The 21,133-nt window shown below is 49.3% G+C and overlaps 1 protein-coding gene across 2 annotated transcripts in view; it reads left to right on the top strand.

Annotated features, from left to right (window-relative positions):
* gpx7 (glutathione peroxidase 7) overlaps window positions 1–16,258 on the top strand; it is a 46,248-nt gene extending 29,990 nt beyond the window's left edge. Inside the window, exons 2-3 of one of the 2 annotated variants that reach the window (XM_072510881.1) lie at window positions 2,541–2,802; window positions 13,720–16,258. In XM_072510881.1, the coding sequence (XP_072366982.1) occupies window positions 2,541–2,802; window positions 13,720–13,883 (426 nt within the window). In that variant the 3' untranslated portion in view covers window positions 13,884–16,258. Of the gene's footprint in view, window positions 1–2,540; window positions 2,803–6,036; window positions 6,203–13,719 lie in introns of those variants that run through there. The other variant, XM_072510882.1, reaches the window with a different exon arrangement.
* The last annotated feature ends 4,875 nt before the right edge of the window (window positions 16,259–21,133 follow it).

Here is a 21,133-nt window from a genome sequence, read left to right as displayed (position 1 = left end):
CCCGTGTCTGCGTGGATTTACTCCGGTATCCTCCCACAGTCCAAAGACGTGCAGGTTAGGTGGATTGGCCATGATAAATTGCCTTAGTGGTTAGGAGGGATTATTGGGTTATGGGGATAGGGTGGAAGTGGGGGCTTGAGTGGGTCGGTGCAGACTCGATGGGCCGACAGGCCTCCTTCTGTCTTGTATGTTCTATGTCTATGTAACTCTTTTACCAAATATAATAAGCCTTCATTAAAAAAACAGAAATTAAAGTTTTTTTCATCATTATAACACAAGACAGAACAGGCACTTTTTGTAAAAGTCAGATAGCATTCTATGGGTTAGCTTTTCTCACATAGGCCCTTATATGAAAGTCCTAACAAACAAACTCCACATGCACTGCTTCTACCAATGCCAGTGTTTGAGCAGCTAATGTGCTTTTTACAACTTATTTTCTTAGCCTCCCAAACTAATGGACAACACTTCTCATTTCTCCCCACCAAGGATGCAATAAAGCCTTTTAATAATAATAATTTTTAAAAAAATAATCTTTATTAGTGTCACAAGTAGGCTGTGAAAATCCCCTAGTTGCCACACATGGCACCTGTTCGGGTACACTGAGGGAGAATTCAGAATGTCCAATTTACCTAACAAGCATGTCTTTCGGAATTTGTGGGAGGAAACCGGAGCACCTGGAGTAAATACACGCAGACATGGAGAGAACGTGCAGACTTCGCACAGACACTATATCACAGTGCCAGGGTCCCAGGTTTGATTCCCAGCTTGGGTCACTGTGCGGAGTTTGCACAACCATTATGATGCCTCTGTCACTTTCTTCCGCAATGTGGCTAACCCCCTGGACCCTTTGTCCATCTCGCCAGGCAACCCCCCCCCCCTCCACATAGCAGCCATCCACCCTCCGGTCGTGGACATGTCCCGGAGCTGTGTCCCATCCCCTGGGTGTTCGGATGCACTTGGCATGTGTCAAGTGCTCACTTAACCATGACTGCCAGTTCCCTATTAGCGATAGCCTTCAGCCGCGCAGCCAGAGTCCTCAGCAGTTGGTGGGGGTTATGGGTGGGACAGACGGGCAGGGCTTAAATGGTAATAATTGGTTTCTCGCCACGCTACGACGAGATCCTGATTTCGCCCACGGGAGCGGGCTGGTTTCATCGCAAACTGTTTGGCGCCCGGTGCGGATCTCATTTTTGGCCTCTACCGCTATTCACCGGCCTTGTTACGCTTGAGCGTGAGTGTAACGAGGCCGGAGGATCGCGCCCTAGAGTCACTTTTTTGGGCCCTAGGAAGATTCTCGCCAGTTTAGCCCTGAGGAGCTGAACTCCGAGATCGGCCCGCTGTTTTGAAAAGGTGCCCCAGTCTCTAAGTGAATTTGTGGGTCCCCCACACTCCTCACACATAGGCATTGTCACCCCCCACAAACATCGACAACACTACCCCATAACCCCCCCTCAAGTGAGGATGCCCTGCTCTGGGGTTGCTGGGGGTCCCCCCTCTTCACCAAGCCCTATTACAGCATCCCCTCCCTTCCAGGGCCTCCACCCGCCACCTCACCCAACCTCACAGAGGCCCCTACTTACCTGCCCTGCACTTCCCATCCTTCAAACTCCCCCTCACCCTCATTATTTGGGCATGGCCCCCCTTGGTCCCTGACCCTTGGCAGTGCCAACCTGGCACTCGGGCACCCTTACACTGGCACCCAGGCAATGACCATGGCAGGTTGGCAGTGTTATCCAGGCACCTTGGCAGTGCCAGGGTTCCTACTTTCCAGGGTGAGGGCCAGGGAGCCACCCTGCACTTACCCTGACCACACAGAGGTCTCTGATGGCTTGGGAGCCCCCGCCCCCCGGGTGCCATTCTGCCTGGTCCACATTCCAGAGAATTGAGGGAGGCTGGTGGATTCTGGGCACGTAGGTCATCAGTAGGTTTACGATCTATTTCCGTGAGCATTATTTGGTCCCGCCCATTTTGGTGGCAGTTCCGACTCCGACATCTTGCGTAACTTTGGTGAATCACATGAGGCTCAAAGCCTGTCGGGAGGCTCGCTGGAGGCCTCTCCCGAGATTCTCCAGCCACGTTGGGCTCTCGCTTGAGCTCAACGTGGCTAGAGAATCGCACCCTTAGTCTCTTCATGTTCTTCCTACCAAAATGCATCAACTCACATTTCTCCACATTAAACTTCATCTGCCACCTATCTGCCCGCTCCACCAACTTGTCTATGTCCATTTGAAGTTCTACACTGTAACCCTCATAGTTTACAATGTTTTCAAGTTTTGTGTCATCTGCAACCTTTGAAATTGTCCCATGCTCACCAAGATTTAGATCATTAGTAGCAAGTGTCCCAACACCAACCCCCAGGTAACACAAACCTTCCCTCAGCCTGAAAAATATCCATTGACCATTACTCTGTTTCCTTTCGTATCCCCATTGCTACTGTCCCTTTTATACCTTGAGCTATAGCTTTTCTTACAAGTCTGTTTTGTGGCAGTTTATTTAATCCTTAATTGCAGTCATTTTGTGTCTCTGCTTGACTTTTTCAGGTCTCATTAGTTGTTAATGTTGCCAGTGAGTGTGGCTTCACAGAAAACCACTACAAAGAGCTGCAGCAGTTACAGCGGGAACTAGGCCCAATGCATTTTAATGTCCTGGGATTCCCTTGTAACCAGTTTGGGAATCAAGAGCCAGGGCCTGACCAAGAGATTGAGAGGTTTGTGCGAAGAACCTATGGAGTCACCTTTCCAATATTCAGTAAGATCAATGTCAAAGGCCCTGGGGCGAATGCAGCATTCAAATATTTAACAGGTAAGAATGAGATTCACTCAAAATTAGGAGTGACTATCGAAAATTAGGAGTGACTATTGACTTGAAATATGAAACAAATTATCAATAAAATCTGTCTGCATTATTCAAAAAGTGCAGTAGTTTCCCCATGTGAAGAGGTTACCCGAGTTCACTGTGAATTTCTGGTAACATTCTGCTGGTTTCCCCGTTATCCGTTCACTGGTCTGAAAAAATCATTTTTATCAGGCTTCAGGCACTTCTCAATGCAGGTTAGTTATGTATTTTATTTTGTGGCAGGTTTTAAATAGTGCACACTTTTTACCTGAAATGAAGTTTTGAATATTTTGGACGTTGGGTCCTGTTTAAAGCAGGAACAACGTTTCCCCAGGCTTTCCTTTGTTAATTTGATTCCACCCCCCCCCCCCCCCCCCCCCCCCCGCCCATCTAACCTTTCCAGAAGCATCTGGTGACCTCCGGGAACTTGCTCAAGTTATCATTTTTTCCCTGTGAGTTGTGACTCTGTTGGTGAACCATGGAGGGAAATACAACAGAAATATCGGCGGCGATTCTCCGAGCCCCGCGCCGGGCCGGAGAATCGCTGCAACTGCGCCACAATGCCCCGACGGCGGTGCGCGATTCTCCGAGGTGCGGAGAATCGCCGCCATTTGCACCGGCGCGTTTCTCCGATTCTCCGGCCCGGATGGGCCGAGCAGCCGCGCCGATACGACAGAGTCCCGCTGGCGCCGTTCACCCATGGTCGCCGCCGGCGGGAACTCTTCGCGAACGGTCCGGGGGGGGGGGGGGGTGGCCTGTGGGGGGAAGGGGGGGGCTTCTTCACCGATGGGGGGGGCCTCCGATGGGGTCTGGCCCGCGATCGGGGCCCACCAATCAGCGGGCGGCCTCTTTCCTCCCCCCCCCCACCCCGGGCCTACTTTCTGGCGCAGCCGGCCCCTGAACACCAACGTCATGTTCGTCGGGGCCGGCGCGCTAAAGAAGTCCCCCGCGCATGCGCAGGTTGGCGCAGTGCCATTTGGCGCCACATAAGGATGCTGGAGCGGCGTGAGCCGCTCCAGCGCCGAGCTGGCCCCCTGTGCGGGCCAGAATCGGTCGTACCCGGGCCCGGTTTGCGCCGTCGTGAAACGCGACGGCGTTCACGACGGCGCAAACACTTGGGCTCCATATTGGAGAATCGTCCCCATTGTCTTGCATATAATCGGTGAAATTCTTAAGCAGAGAGCACATTTCTATGATCCAGGACTTCTTGTAAGGTGGCTGCTCTCTTTCCCAAAATCTAAATGTCTAAAATGGGGGCTTTAATTCAGCAACTGGGCATAATCCCACTCCTCAGAGTACTGTATTTTCATAGTGTAATAATAATCTTTATTGTCACAAGTAGGCTTACATTAACATTACATCACTGTCTGTGCAGAGTCTGCACGTTCTCCCCGTGTCTGCATGGTTTTCCGCTGGGTGCTCCAGTTTCCTCCCACAGTCCAAAGATGTGCAGGTTAGGTGGACTGGCCATGATAAATTGCTCTTCGTGTCCAAAAAGGTTAAGTGGGGTTACGGGGTTCGGGTGGTGACGTGGGCTTGGGTGGGGTGCTCTTTCCAAGGGCCGGTGCTGACACGATGGGTCAAATGGCCTCCTTCTGCACTGTAAATTCTGTGATTAACACTGCAATGAAGTTACTGTGAAAAGCGCATAGTCGCTACATTCAGGCGCCCGTTCGGGTACACAGAGGGAGAATTCAGAATGTTCAAATTACCGAACAGCACATCTTGTGGGAGGAAACTGGAGTACCCAGAGGAAACCCTCGCAGACAGAGGGAGAATGTGAAGACTCCGCACAGTGATCCAAGCTGGGAATCAAACTTGGGACCCTGGCGCTGTGAAGCAACAGTTCTAACCACTGTGCTACCATGCCGTCCAATGTCATGCTGGTTTGAATTTCCGGCTCTATGATGCACTGAGCAGGCATGAAACATGAACAGAGATACTGGCCGGAATTCTCCGGCCGTTGGGATTCTCTATTCTCACCAGCAGCACAGCCCTGCCCGCAGGTTTCCCAGCACCGTGGGGTGGGATTAATGGAAAATCCCATTGACCATTACTCTGTTTCCTATTATTCAGCCAATTTTGTATCTCTGTTGCTACTGTCCATTTTATTCCTTGAGCTATAACTTTTATTACAAGTCTGTTTTGTGGCAATTTATTTAACCCTTAATTGCAGTTATTTTGTGTCTCTGCTTGACTTTTTCAGATCTCATTAGTTGTTAATGTTGCCAGTGAGTGTGGCTTCACAGAAAACCACTACAAAGAGCTGCAGCAATTACAGCAGGAACTAGGCCCAACACATATTAATGTCCTGGGATTCCCTTGTAACCAGTTTGGGAATCAAGAGATGTTGGAGATTTTCAACATTTAAATGATTGGTCAAAAACCTGTGCGCTGTTCGTGCCCTTATTTTCAACATGCACTTCCAATGGACAGGCTCCTACAAGCAGTAACCTGGGAAAGTGCCCCTATTATTTAAACCAGGAAGTTGCCAAATGCCTGAGAAGAAGAGATACTGGGCGCGATTCTCTGGCCGTGTTGTGCTCAAGCGTGAGCACAATGCAGCTGGAGAATCCGGGGAGAGGCCTCCAGCGAGCCTCCCAACAGCCTCCGCGCCTCGCGGGATTCACTGAAGTCCCACAAGATGTTGGAGTCGGAACACAGCTCCAAATGGGCGTGAACAAACGCTGCTCCTGGAAGTAGGTCATAAACCTACTTATGACATGGTGGCACGGTAGCACAGTGGTTAACACTGTTGCTTCACTGCGCCGGAGTCACGGGTTCGATTGCCAGCTTGGGTCACTGACTGTGGAGTCTCCATGTTCTCCCCATGTCTGCGAGAGTTTCCTCCGGGTGCTCCGGTTTCCTCCCCCAAGTCCTGAAAGACGTGTTTATTAGGTGAATTAGACATTCTGAATTCTCCCTCCCTGTACCTGGACAGGCGTCGTGGTGTGGCAACTAGGGGCTTTTCACAGTAACTTCATTGTAGTATTTTTAAAAAAAATGTATCTTTTTTACAAATATGTATCGAAGCAGGTTACAGGCAATAAACACCCCGGGAAACATACTTCCCAACAATCAACTATACACCCACACCCCTGCGACGAACAGCTCCTCAAACATGGTCACAAACACCCCCCACCTTTTCTCAAACTGCCCTGCTGAGCCCCTTAACTCATACTTTATCTTCTCCAACCACAGGAAGTCGTACAGGTCACCCAACCATGCCGCTACTTCTGGTCATGATGCCAACCGCCACTCCAGTAAAATTCGCCGCCGTGCAATCAGAGAAACGAAGGCCATGACATCGGCCTTCCTCCTCTCCATGAGCTCCGGCTTTTCATTGTAGTGTTAATAAAAGCCTACTTATGACACTAATAAAATTTATTATAATTATTACCTACCTGCCCCGGATCCACCAGACTCCCCCAATTCTCCGGCCTCCCCAGGGAGGCTGCCGCCGGGCGCCGATCAGTGCTGCTCCACACAAATGTGGACCAGGAGGAACGGGACCGGGGGGGTCCTCCCGGGCCATAGGAGATCCCAGGGTGGTCAGGGCAAGTGCAGGATGGCTCCCTGGCCATCCCCCTGGAATGTGGGCACCTTGGCACTCCCACCTTGGCCCTGCCAAGGTGCCAGGATGGCATTGCCAAGCCAGCAGGAGCACTGCCAAGGGTCAAGGGCTGAGGAGGACCATTCCCATGAAATGAGGGTTGAGGGGGGCTTTGAAGGGTGGGGAGTGCAGGGCAGGTACGTAGGGGCCTCCGGTAGGTTAGGGGGTGGTGACGGGTAGGAGTCCTGGAAGGGAAGGGTTGCTGTAAGGGGGTTTGGAGGGGCCTGAAGAGGAGGGCCCTCAGTAACCCCATAGTGGGGTGTATTCGCTTGGGGAGTGTGAGATACTGTCCATGTGTGTGTGGGGAGTGACATTGCCCATGGGTGGAGGTATGGGGGACCCACAAGCTCACTTAGAGATTGGGCATCCTTTCAAAAATGGCCACCCGATCTCTGAGTTCAGCTCCCCAGTACTAAAAGAAATTCTAAGTTGTGGGCTAAACCGGTGAGAAACTCCCCAGGGCTGAAAGTAACTTAGTGGGCAAAATTCTCCGGTATTGGCGCGATGTCCGCCGACTGGCGCCCAAAACGGCGCAAATCAGTCGGGCATCGCGCCGCCCCAAAGGTGCGGAATGCTCCGCATCTTGGGGGGCCGAGCCCCAACCTTAAGGGGCTAGGCCCGCGCCGGACGAATTTCCGCCCCGCCAGCTGGTGGAAAAGCCCTTTGGTGCCCCGCCAGCTGGCGCGGAAATGACATCTCCGGGTGGCGCATGCGCGGGAGCGTTAGCGGCCGCTGACAGTTTCCCACACATGCGCAGTGGAGGGCGTCTCTTCCGCCTCCGCCATGGTGGAGACCGTGGCGAAGGCGGAAGGGAAAGAGTGCCCCCACGGCACAGGCCCGCCCGCGGATCGGTGGGCCCCGATCGCAGGCCAGGCCACCGTGAGAGCACCCCCCCAGGACCCCGGAGCCCGCCCGCGCCGCCTTGTCCCGCCGGTAAGGTAGGTGGTTTAATCTACGCCGGCGGGACAGGCATTTTAGCAGCGGGACTTCGGCCCATCCGGGCCGGAGAATCGCGGGGGGGGGCCGCCAACCGGCACGGCGCGATTCCCGCCCCCCGCCGAATATCCGGTGCCGGACAATTCGACAACCGGCGGGGGGATTCACGCCAGCCCCCGGCGATTCTCCGACCCGGCAGGGGGTCGGAGAATCTCGCCCAGTGTCACTGAACAGCGGTGGGGAACTCGCCGGCAAACCCCCCACAATTAACTTAGAAATATTTGGGGAGAATTGCGCCCACTGTTGTCGAAATCTGTGTTGCAATTGATTGGAACCTCAAAGAGATTGAAAATGGGAAGAGAGTCTGCATTGGGAACCATTTGAATATAAATGTGAACACACTGATGAGAGGGCGTCTTCCCTCGGCTTCCAGATAGAGAACAGATAAAAGAGAATATGATACTATCACTTCTGTGCTTTAAAAAAATTGAATTTTATAGCTATGTAGTATTTCCAGACCTGATGAAAAGCAAGGGTAGAATTTTAAACTTAACCATATAGACAACATTCCTTGAAATTGGGCAGTAAAATAAGCCAGGAAAATATTGCTTATTGAATAACATTTTCTGGCATCACTGCTTATGGTTCATGTTATCCAGAAAGATTACTTGTCAAACTGTGGAGCAATTTAACACAGCAGTGCAGCACATATCACAATCAGGATCAGGAGCTGAATTTCTTTCCTCTCTTGCCTAGTAATTGTAATGCCCCAGCTATCCCCTCCACTGAGGGGATAGCTGTGGAATGGCTTGGAATTGAAGCAGCTATGAAATGCTCCAGCACGTGCTTGAAATAAATCAGTAAAACCCTGTGATTGCAGGAGCTGGTTCTCTTCTCCACAGGCCCAACATTCTTTGGGAAAGGAAGATTTATTTGCTGGGTTGGCTGGAGGCCAGTCAAGCTTATTTGCAGATAAATGTAGATCCCGATTTGTAACAATATTTAACAATTGTGACACACGAGACCATTCAGATATAAAAGTCTTCCATTTGGCATCACATCTGCACCTGTGTTATTCCAACATGCCATGGGTCAAATTCTATGTGGACCAGAAAGAGTCCAGTGCTATTTAGATGGTATCTCAGTTACTAGAAAGAATGACGAAGAGCATCTTCAAAATTTAGATGCTACACTCCAGAGACTAGAAGATTATGGACTGCAAGTACTGAAGGATAAATGTGAGTTCTGCAAATCTTTTATTGAATATCTGGGGCATGTCATACATGCAAAGGAACTGCTTAAATTTCAGGAGTATGAAATGAAAAATGAAAATTGCTTATTGTCACAAGTAGGCTTCAAATGAAGTTACTGTGAAAAGCCCCTAGTCGCCACATTCCGGCGCCTGTACGGGGAGGCTGTTACGGGAATTGAACCGTGCTGCTGGCCTGCCTTGGTCTGCTTTCAAAGCCAGCGATTTAGCCCTGTGCTAAACAGTATTTTAAGGAACAGCAACTTAACAGAACAGAAATCAACACGAGGGCAAATTAAAAGGGGGGCGCTTCTCATAGGAGAAAAAATAACAAAGCAAAACGGAAACTTAAGAAGAAACATCAAATCAAAATGTGGGAAGAGGAGTCGATAAAACAATCCAACCCCTGTGGTGCCCACCGAGCACGGAAGGTTGGGAAAGGAAGAATCTCCTAACATTTACATTTGTGACTCCTAATCCTCCCTAATCTATTCAGGTGAAGCAAATTGCTTACATGAACACAGTTAAACCTTACACCGTCTCTTTAAAATGGCAATCGAATTACCACAAAGTCTGCTCTTTAAAGTGTCGGCACCCAACTCCTTGATCCATTCGTGCAACAAAGATACTTATAAATTTGAGGTGACCATCATCTCAGTGAAGCTGTTATTCCCGAGGGATTCCAACAGGCAAGGAAATTCCTGGTGAGTGTGTTTAAAGCCTTGGGTTCTCTGGGGAATAACCCCATTTGTCAGCAAGTCCATTTGGAAGTTTCATTGATCTGTTATAGTTTGTCCTGGTGTAGAAAAGTTTGCCAACTCGGTTAATTAAAGTTCTGTCCTCCCCAGAAATATAAACATTTCTAAGGAAAACTTTCTTTTACAGTTTCTAAAATGTTAACAAACGAGACACAAAGAGCGTTTAATATTCCGATCCTAAGTTCAATTTCTTGAGCCAGATGAAATTTAAGTGCAGGTACAAGTTGAGAGAGCCAAGGATAGGAGGAGTTCCATGACTCGATGTCCTCGGCAACCAGAAATATGCAAATTGCACTGGCTAGTCAGTGTTGTCCACGTCTCAGGAAAAATCAAAGAAAATGAAGGGAATTAAAACTGGTCTTGCGGGCTGAACAGTGAAACATTGGAATTGTTAGATGAAAGAAAAAGGTTATCTAGTTGACTTTCTACCATTCTGGTACTCATATGACACAGCAATAATGGAGTTGTTAAGTAATCATGTCAATCAATCTCTATCAATTAGTCTACAACAGACATGAGGTGAAGAAACCACCCCCAATGGTGAAAAGGTTTAGGCATCATAAATCCAAAACTACCTTGTCCCTCCCAAGCATGCAATCAACATAATATCCCAACCTTCCGTGCTCGGTGGGCACCGCAGGGGTTGCATTGTTTTATCGACTCCTCTTCCCACATTTTGATTTGATGTTTCTTCTTAAGTTTCCGTTTCTCTTTGTTATTTTTTGGGCTGTTCTCCTCTGAGAAGCGCACACTTTTTAATTTGGCCCTGCGTTGATTTCTGTTCTATTAAGTTGCTGTACCTGAAAAAACTCCTGAAATTTAAGCAGTCCCTTTGCATGTATGACGTGCCCCGGATCTCGCATTCCTCGTATACTGCTCCCTAAAATATTACTTTCTGAAATAAATTTATCTACTTCGCATTTGAATGAATAAACATTGGGTGCGACCCGGGTTGAATATCGGGAACGCGCGTCTGAGGCTGCACATAGCCCTGTTTTTACAGTGGGGAGATCCACTCGGCAGAATTCACCATTGTAGCGAGAGATCGGCGTCTCCCAATCTCCAAGGCCCTCGAAACAATCTCCAATCTCCCCCACCCCAGCCCAAACAAAAAATGCCACCTTGGCAGCACCCATGCCAGCTGGCAATAACACCTGGGTACTGTTGTGTTGGGTGCTCTGGATCCGTGGAACACATACAGGTCACCAATAGTGCAACACTATTTTATTGAATCATTAACTGTTGTAACATACTCTGACTGTGGGTTAACATGATACTAGCTTTAACTAAAGACCTTTGCCTTGTCCTAACCAATCAATGCACTCAGCACATGGTGAATGTCTGTGATGCAGGCTGTGAGCTCTGTCCTCCTAGCTAGCTGCAGCTCAAATGAGCGGGAACTCTGATTATCCCTGTCTTTATAGTGCGTGTGCTCTAACTGGTGATTGGCTGCGGTGTTGTGTGTGTTGATTGGTCCCACTGTGTGTCCATTAATGTGTGTCTGCACCATGATATACTGGTGTATATTATGACAGGTACCTGGGCAGTTTGGCACCCGGGTGGCACCAGCATTGCCAGGGCACCACCCTGCCCAAATGGCATGCAGCTAGGGACCTCCAATCCCCTTGGAGTCCCCCACGAATGCCGTTCCGTTTGGTCCCCATTTGTGGGGACCAGCACTGAACGGCACTCGCCCGAGGTTTCTGAGGTGAACTGGGTTGAATCCTAAAGCCTCTGGTATCTCGGGAATCTGCACATTAGAGTACGGCTTACTACCTCGCTTTAATATGCAGATTTGTTAAAAAGTGATTCCACCCACTGTGGGCAAGATTCACATCACAACATCTCGCGAGATTGCGTTGGATCTCACAAGGTGTTGAGAGCCGGGTAGATCCCGGGGGCGTGGTCACCCGGCTTTCAATGGCCACGCTATGCCGCAGCGAGCTGCTTTTCTGGCTCAGCGTAGCCGTAGGATCACGCCCATTATCTGCATCCACCATATGGCGCTTGTTCCATGAGACATAATCACTTCCTGAAATTATGGATTAGTTTGGAATTTATCCCATTTTAAGCAGAGACTTCGTTCTGAATATTACTGTTCTGAACAAGGTGAAAAAGCTCATCATGTTCTACATATTCTAAAACCTGTAATCAAAACACCTCTTGACCTCTTTTCCACTGGCACCATGCCCAGTTTGCATAGCTGTTCCTCATAATCTAATCCCTCCATCCCGACAATCGTTCTGGTTGCTCTCTGCTATATCATTTCAATATTCAATATTCTTTTTATACTTTGGTGACTATGGGCATCTTCCAAATCCATGACCTCTACCACCTGGAGGGGAAGCGCAGCAGATGCATGTGAACACCATCCAAGTTCTCCTCTGTATGTCACGCTCTGTCCTATCATCTGCATCAGCTCTGGGAGAACCTTGTCCAGAGGCTCAGCATCTGACTGGACCCAGTTGAGTCCTGGGATCCAGCAGACCTCCAACTGCTGTCTCCCTTGGATGTTCCTGCCTTCACCTGATGTGCATCAGATACCGCATGGTGCTCACCAGACTGTGCCCCAGAAGCCCCTCCAACAATATAGCCCACTGAGATGTGTGTCTCTGTGCTGGTGGGGGTGATAGTTGTGACGCCTCACCGGTGTTCTTCATGGAGCTCTCCTCCGAGGTGGTCTCTTGGGTGGCAGCGGGAGAATGACTCCAGATTGTCCACCTTCATCAGGTTGAGATCCTGCGAGGCGGTGGACATGTGGTCAGTGAGAGGGAAGGATCATTTTGGCTGACGTGAATTACTCTCTTGAGACAGATCATCTGGGTGAAGGGAGAGGCTCATCTCTGTGGCGCAGGCCTGCCTTGCTGTCAGTGACTGCTCTCTCCTCCATCAACCCCGTGATCTCCAGGGCCTGTTCCTCATAAGGGGAAAGGACTCTGATCTCTGGGATTCCATCACCCCGCCTTGGCCCTTTCCTATTTATTATGGGCTGTCTTCTCTTGCAGGGATAAAGAGAGGGCATTGTGAGCTTGATAGGTCAGGGGAGTCTGGGCACTGCACCTTGACATGAATGGGTTGTGCTAGTGGGTGCCAGGTGGACCGAGGAACATGCACGAAGAATCATGTGGGGAGGGTGAGAGTTGTCAGCCAGGGATCTGGGGGGGGGGGGGGGAATTTGAGGGGTGGTAGGCGGAACTGATGCCAGGAGAGGTGGTAACTTGCAGTTCGATGGACATCGGTCTTCTTCTGACATTGGACGGCGGTTCTCCTGGTCATGCTGCCCGTGCCTCACAGGCACCATTGCTGACCCTGCTGCTGTGCCTATGACCTCCTCGGCGGCTCATGTGGGGGCTCATTTTTGGTGGTAAGTGCCTTGAACACGGGCCACGATCGTGCCAATGCAGCCGTCGAGTAACACTCTGCCAAACATGCCCAAAATGACACTTAGAAATGTTTCCATTGAATTGCACCCTAAATCACTGATCCTTCACTGTTGCTAGTCAACATCCCTCCCTAACAGCATTGTTGGTGTACCTACACCCCATGTACTACAGTGGTGGCTTACCACTACCTTCTCAAGGACAATTAGGTATGAGCAATCAAGCGGCATAGTGGCGCAGTGGTTAGCATTGCTGCCTCATGGCGCCGAGGACCCGGGTTCGATCCCGGCCCTGGGTCATTGTCCGTGTGGTGTTTGCACATTCTCCCTGTGTCTGCCTGGGTCTCACCCCCACAACCCAAAGATGTGCAGGGTAGGTGGATTGGCCTTGCTAAATTGGGGGAAAAAAAGAATTATTTAAAAGAAAGTTATGAGCAATCAACATGCTGGCCTTAGAAATATTTGTACACCGTATTCTACGTGCGGTCACACTAATAGCTAATAAAGAGGAAACATAGCTAAGTACCTTTGCTCAATATTGCTCTTTAAAATATCCCAATAACTGAATTGCTTTATTCATTGTAACCCCTCCTGCATTACAACCCTATGAGATCCCTGTGCTCTGCCAAATCTGGCCTTTTGCATGTCTCCAATCTTACAATTCCATAGGCCCAAAACTATGACATTCCCTTGCTAAACATCTCTACCTCTCGCTCCTTTAAGATGCTCCTTGAAACCTACTCGACAAGATTAACTTTGAGCAAGCTTTAGGTCACATGCCCTACTATCCTCTTGTGTGGCTCAGTGTCAGATTTTACTTACAGGCATTAGAAATTGGCAATCGTCGATGAAGACAACCATTTAAATGTTTTCATCAAAATTACCATGCAATAAATCAACAGACCATTACAATATCCATAATAAGAGTTACTTCTGCATTTAATTATAGACTCCTCTGGCAAGGAACCCAACTGGAATTTCTGGAAGTATCTTGTGGACGTGAATGGCAAGGTGGTAGACGTCTGGGAAACTTCTGTTTCAGTTGCAGAAATAAAGCCGAAGATTGCATCGCTAGTGAGGCAACTCATTGTGAAACAAAAAGATGAATTGTGATTTAACCCCTTCCTGTGTAATGACTAATGTTGCATAGTTCAACTGTTTTTTGCTTTATCTATTCTCTCTTGTGCAGTTCACAAATTAATTCCCCGTGACACCAGGTTTGCTTGAATACAGGTTGTGCTTTCCTCATGCAAAAAATGGCATTAGGTTAAGAGGTCTGTCACTTTTTAGTTTTTTGTTGAGGTGGAACTCAAGTTTAGTTTGTGCTCTAAATGTAACTGAGTAAATACGTTAATAAGTGACATGTAATAGGTAAGACAAACAGAGAGTTCCGTCATTGCTTGTACAGTATTGCAATTATTTTGATTTTTAAAACATTACCTGTCCGATATTAACCTTTATATTTTTAAGTAAACTTTAAACTAGTGATATGATTATATTACACAAACAAAGAAACCTAGGTCTATTCATGAAAAGCAGAAAGGAATGTTTTATTGTGGATTAAACGGTCAGTAAAATCAGTATTTAATAATAATCGTTTATTGTCACAAGTAGGCTTCAATGAAGTTACTGTGAAAAGCCCCTAGTCGCCACATTCCGGCGCCTGTTCTGGGAGGCCGGTACAGGAATTGAACCCACGCTGCTTGCATTGTTCTGCATTACAAGCCAGCTGTTTAGTCCATTGTGCTAAACCAGCCCCATATTACAAGACTTCCTAATGTGACATCACACACAGAATAGTGCATTTTTGTATTCTAAAAGGGGAGAGGGAGTTGGGATGAGGGAAACAAATGGAAAATGAGCCCTTATCAGTTTCCTGCCTGAAACATTTGAAAAGTGGCACCTGGTTGGTGTTTGGGAGTGGAAGCCTTGCTGGTTAAAATGACAAATAGATGGTTTGAGGCCATCTTGGGTAGGAAAGGGACAGTCTAAGCCAGGGGAAGGGAGAAATAAACTTTCCTTGATGGGTCTGGATGGACATTCCTGCTCCTCTGGCCCCACAAGCACTTTTTAAAACAACAAACTTCTTTAAATGGTCTCTTCGCCTTATTTTCACTGAGTGAGAAAGCTGCAGTGACATCTCCGTGAAGGTCAGAATTAAAATTCTATTTGGTGCCTGATGATGTAATTTGATCCTGATCTGTGCATTTAAAGGAGGACTCCACTAGTTTCAGGCAGATGCTTTTGCTGTCTGTTTAGAAGAGCAGGATTAAATCGGATTCATAGAATTTACAGTGCAGAAGGAGGCCATTCGGCCCATCGAGTCTGCACTGGCTCTTGGAAAGAGCACCCTACCCAAGGTCAACACCTCCACCCTATCCCCATAACCCAGTAACCCCACCCAACACTAAGGGCAATTTTGGACACTAAGGGCAATTTATCATGGCCAATCCACCTAACCTGCACATCTTTGGACTGTGGGAGGAAACCAGAGCACCCGGAGGAAACCCATGCACACACGGGGAGGATGTGCAGACTCCGCACAGACAGTGACCCAAGCCGGAATTGAACATGGGACCCTGGAGCTGTGAAGCAATTGTGCTATCCACAATGCTACCGTGCTGCCCTCCACAATGCTACCGTGCTGCCCTGATTCACCGTAAACTAGGTGGGGAACTGGTGAATAAGGCATTCATGGCATTTTTAACTGCCCTCAAGTTTCCAACAAGTGTGTAGGGTTAAAATGCAGCATTCTTGCCCCACCAAAATATTATTGGTAAATATGAAGAGCGTGAATGATACATTCTTCAGGCAGAAAAGAATGTTGAGAAATATCCAGATCAAGTACTGTACATTGTGATGGAAAGATGGAGTAGTGTTATGGTCGGCTCTGTTCTAAGACACAGAAAGGTAAATGTGTTTCGCTTACAATCATTGTTTATGTCTCTCTGATGATTATATAGATTCAACTGAAATACCTGATATTGCGCGAGTCCACATTTTCTATCTAATTCTTCCTTTTTGTGCCCCCAATGGCCATTGAGCCAGAGGAAGACGACTTACTGCTGTCCCCAGTGACAGTCTGTACCAATATGTACATATCTCCAATTTTCCTTTCATCACACTGAATGTTGCCTGATTTCCACTATACCTCCCCATAACAATAGAGCTGAGATTGAGAAATTGGCAGCACAAGGGATTGAATCATACATGATTGCTTAAAACTGTTAGGATCAAGATTCCTTATTGGTGATACAGCCATGCTCAATGCTTTTTGTTGAAGCAGTATTCCAAAACTTCTGTCCAAACATTGCAAGACATATACATTTTGGAATGGATATTTTTGTTTTACTTTTATATCCTGTTTGGTGCTATGTTTTATTGTAGCGATGCATCCTGCAGTACTCTCTGGCCATTTCTGCACAAAAATGTGTACCCTGAGGAAGCTCTTAAATAAACACATTGAATAAAGTTTCTTACTTATTTCAGATGCTTGTGATTTATTGTATTGTTTGCATAATATATCCCAGTGCAGACTCCTCCCTCTTAATATGTTATTCAAGCTGTTGTGTTATGCTGCTTCGGATAACACAGGCTGCTACTTGATGCAGTCTTAACTAAAGGATACTCCAGACTCTGAAATGAGTTCAACTTGTTTATTGAACTATTAACACAGTTCTCAAATGAGTTCGACTCTCTGCTAATCTAACTGTAGTAACTCAGTCTAACTGTACCAGCTTGCTCTTAGCCACGTGCTGGGGTGTGATGCTGCTGATCAACCCTGTCTAACTCTCTAGATGCCTGTCTGTGGAAAGAGGCAGGGTGTGAGTGCCTCATCCATTTTATAGTGTTTATGTCATGCCCCCTTGTGGTGATGCCAGCTCTGAGTGTCCTGACTGGCCATTGGTTGTGTCCTATTCTGAGTGTTCATTGGTGCATATATGCATATGTTTGCATATCATGACATCTCCCCCCCTTTTTTTTCTTTTTAGATGTATATACATGTGAATGTGTCTGTCTAATGTGACTGACTGAGGAATATAGAACAGAACAAACAAAACAAATGCTCATACGTCCAGTCTTTGAGGCTTGCATCTAATCCTCTTCGACCGCAGGAGAGGTGATGGAGGAGATGGCGGTGTCTTGACGGGCGAGTGGGAGGCACGACTGGTGGCCTCGTGGTTTGAGGTGTCTTGGAGGTGGCAATTCGGCATGTGGAAATGGAGGGGAAAGTGGTTGTGGGCAAGCAACATTTCACAGTGCCCTTAGATTCCTTCACACAATGGAGCCATCAGCCATACGTATGACAAAGGATCTGGGCGCGGCCTGTCAAACAACGACAGCCGGAGCAGACCACCCACCATCCGGTATCTTGATCCTGACCGTGTCTGCCGGGGATAGCACGTCCAGATCGGTGGCATGTGCGTCATAGCCCTGCTTCTGGCTGTCGCGAAGCTGCTGTATCTTCTGCAGCACCGGGAGGTGATCAAGGTTGGGCAGGTGTATGGCTGGAAGCGTTGTCCGCAGGTCCCTGTTCATCAGCAGTTGAGCTGGCGACATGCCAGTGAACAAGGGAGTTGCCCGGTACACAAGTAGTGCATGGTGTATGTCGGAAGCGAAGTCCGAGGCCTTGTGGATGAGCTGCTTAATGATGTGCACCCCTTTTTTGACTTTGCCATTGGACTGCGGATAGTGCAGATTGGAGGTGACATGCCTGAAATTGTAGCTCTTGGCAAACGTGGACCATTCTCGACTGTGGAAGCACGGGCCATTGTCGTTCATGACGGTGTTCGGGATGCCAAGCCGTGAGAATGTCTCTTTACACGCTTTGATGACGGTCCGTGAGGTGAGGTCTGGCAGCTTCAGCACCTCAGGATAGTTCAAAAAGTAATCGATGATTAAGATATAGTCGCGACCATTCGCGTGGAATAGGTCAATGCCAACCTTGGACCACGGAGAGGTTTCTAGGTCATGTGGTTGGAGCGTCTCCTTGTTCTGCGCTGGTTGGAACCTCTGACAGGTTTCGCAGTTCAGGACCATGTCCGTGATGTCCTGGTTGATGCTGGGCCAGTAGACAGACTGCCGGGCCCTGCGTCTGCACTTTTCTACGCCCAGGTGTCCCTCATGAATCTGCCGCAGCACCATGCTCTGGAGATGTAGCGGGATGACTATCCTGTCCAGCTTCAGCAGGATGCCATCGGTCAGCGTCAGGTCATCCTTGACGTTATAGAATTGAGGGCATTGCCCTTTCTGCCAGCCATTGCTGAGGTTCTGGATGACTCGCTAAAATAGGGGGTCTTTGGCCTTCTCTTCTCGGATGAGAACAATCTTCTCATCTGTTGCCGAGAGGGTGCTCGCACACAGTTGTACCTGCAATTCAATGTGTTGGATGATCTCCAGTGGTTCACTGGGTGAGTTGACAGAGCGGGACAGTGCATCGGCGATGATGAGCTCCTTGCCAGGTGTGTACACCAAATTGAAATCATACCTCCGGAGTTTGAGCAGAATTCGCTGCAATCGAGTCCTCATACCGTTCAGGTCCTTTTGGATGATGTGGACCAGAGGCCTATGATCCGTCTCAACAGTAAATGTTGGCAAGCCGTAGACATAATCATGAAATTTGAGGATGCCGGTGAGAAGACCTAGATGCACGATCAATGACCACTAAAGCGAGGTTGTAGTCCAACTGAAGGCTTTAATAAGCTAGATGTTTCCCCCAGCAGCTCAGGTACTGAATGAAGCCTGCTGGGGCAGCACGGGCTCTTATATCCCGCCTAGCAGGGCGGAGCTACCATAAATCTTAACCAATAGAAAGCATACAGCTTCCACCAATGGTGCTCCAGCCTATCAGGTACCGTAATACCTCTACTACCACATTCACCCCCTGTTAAAAAAGAGTCCGGCGGGGGTGGTGGCCTGATACTACAAACATGGTTACGTGGTAGAATTAGTTATGGAGGTACCATAATACCTCCGTACAGCGTTTTGTACCTATTTACAATTCTGATAGCTATTTACAAATGATGATTTAAATTTACAGTTTACAATTTAAAATGAAACAATCAGTCGATCGGGTACCCTGGTCATCCTCTGTGATCGTCGGAGCTTCAGTGGAGACTCCGGTGGAGGCTCGGGCGTCTGTGACTCCGGGAGCATGGCTTCGATCTCCATGGCAGCTTTGGCACCCCTAGGTGGTTGACCTGGGAAGGGAGCGCTTGCGGGGTGCGTCGGTGGGTAGGGGGGCCTAAACGGGGCCGGCAGAAGGGCCGATCCTCCTGTAAGGTGCCCTGGTGGAGGGGAGGGTGGGACTGGTGGCTGGGGTGTGTGTGGGGCTCCGGCCTCGTAGGGAGACCGTATCTTGTCGGCCGTCGGGGTACGCCACGTAGGCGTACTGGGGGTTAGCATGGAGCAGATGGATCCTCTCGACCAACGGGTCCAACTTGTGCGCCCACAAGTGTTTTTGGAGCAGGATGAGTCCGGGTGCTGCCAGCCAGGTCGGGAGCGAGGTCCCAGAGGAGGACTTCCTGGGGAAGACTAGGAGACGTTCGTGAGGTGTCTGGATGGTGGTGGTACAAAGCAGCAACCGGATGGAGTGGAGGGTATCCGGGAGGACTTCCTGCCAGCGGGAGACTGGGGGGTTCCTGGACCGTAGGGCCAGTAGGACGGTCTTCCAGACCGTTCCGTTCTCCCTCTCTACCTGTCCATTACCCCGGGGGTTGTAACTGGTCGTCCTGCTCAAGGCGATGTCCTTGCTGAGCAGGAATTGGTGCAGTTCGTCGCTCATAAAGGAGGACCCCCTATCACTATGTATGTAAGCGGGGAACCCGAACGGTGCAAAGATGCTATGGAGGGCCTTGATGATGGTGGTTGCGGTCATGTCGGGGCAGGGGATGGCGAATAGGAACTGGGAGTCTCGTCAATCACGTTCAGGAAGTATGTGTTGTGGTCGGTGGAGGGGAGGGTGCCTTTGATGTCCATGCTAAGGCGTTCAAAGGGACGGGAAGCCTTTATCAGGTGCGTTTTCTCTGGCCGGTAGAAGTGCGGTTTGCACTCTGCGCAGATTTGGCAGTTCCTGGTGGCTGTCCTGACCTCCTCGATGGAGTAGGGCAGGTTGCGGGTCTTGACAAAATGGAAAAAGCGAGTGACCCCCAGGTGGCAGAGGTCCTCGTGGCGGGCTCGGAGGCGGCCCACTTGTGCGGTGGCACATGTGCCATGGGACAGGGCGTTAGGAGGCTCATTTAGCTTCCCAGGACGGTACAAGATCTCGTAGTTGTAGGTGGAGAGTTTGATCCTCCACCGCAAGATCTTGTCGTTTTTTACCTTGCCCAGCTGTGCATTATCAAACATGAAAGCAACCGACCGTTGGTCAGTGAGGAGAGTGAATCTCCTGCCGGCCAGGTAATGCCTCCAATGTCGCACACCTTCTACATTGGGCCTCCTTTTCGACTGAAGAGTGGCGGATTTCGGAAGCATGGAGGGTACGTGAGAAGAAGGCCACTGGTCTGCCTGCTTGGTTGAGGGTGGCCGCCAGAGCTACGTCAGACGCATCGCTCTCGACCTGGAAAGGGAGGGACTCGTCGATGGCGTGCATCGTGGCCTTTGCAATGTCTGCTTTGATGCGGCTGAAGGCCTGGCGGGCCTCTATCGACAGGGGAAAAGCTGTGGATTGGATCAGGGGACGTGCCTTGTCCGCATAGTTGGGGACCCACTGGGCGTAATAATTGAAAAACCCTAGGCAGCGCTTCAGGGCCTTGGAGCAGTGAGGGAGGGGGCGCATGCGTTTGGGGTCGGGGCCTATAAGTCCATTTCGCACTACGTAGCTGAGGACGGCTAGGCGGTCGGTGTTAAACACGCATTTATCCTTGTTGTATGTAAGGTTAAGGATTTTTGCGGTCTGGAGGAATTTTCGGAGGTTGGTGTCATGGTCCTGCTGGTCATGGCCACAGATGGTGACATTATCGAGATACGGGAATGTTGCCCGTAAACCATACCGGTCAACCATTCGGTCCAACTCACGCTGGAAGACTGAGACCCCGTTAGTGACACCAAAGGGAACCCTTAAGAAGTGGTAGAGCCGCCCATCTGCCTCGAAGGCAGTGTATTTGCGGTCACTAGTGCGGATGGGGAGCTGGTGGTAGGCGGACTTGAGGTCCACCGTAGAGAAGATCTTATAATGCGCGATCCTGTTTACCAGGTCGGATATGCGGGGGAGAGGTCGGATATGCGTCCAGCTGTTGAAGATCTGACTGTAGTCGATGACCATCCTCTGCTTCTCCCCGGTCTTTACCACCACTACTTGAGCTCTCCAGGGGCTTTTACTCGCTTCAATGACCCCTTCCCTCAGTAGCCTTTGGACCTCTGAC

The sequence above is a fragment of the Scyliorhinus torazame genome, chromosome 7 (genome assembly GCF_047496885.1).
Source record: "Scyliorhinus torazame isolate Kashiwa2021f chromosome 7, sScyTor2.1, whole genome shotgun sequence".
Taxonomy (NCBI): Eukaryota; Metazoa; Chordata; class Chondrichthyes; order Carcharhiniformes; family Scyliorhinidae; genus Scyliorhinus; species Scyliorhinus torazame.
The sequence above is the reverse complement of the archived record's forward strand: the minus strand, read 5'-3'. Positions and strand labels throughout refer to the sequence as shown.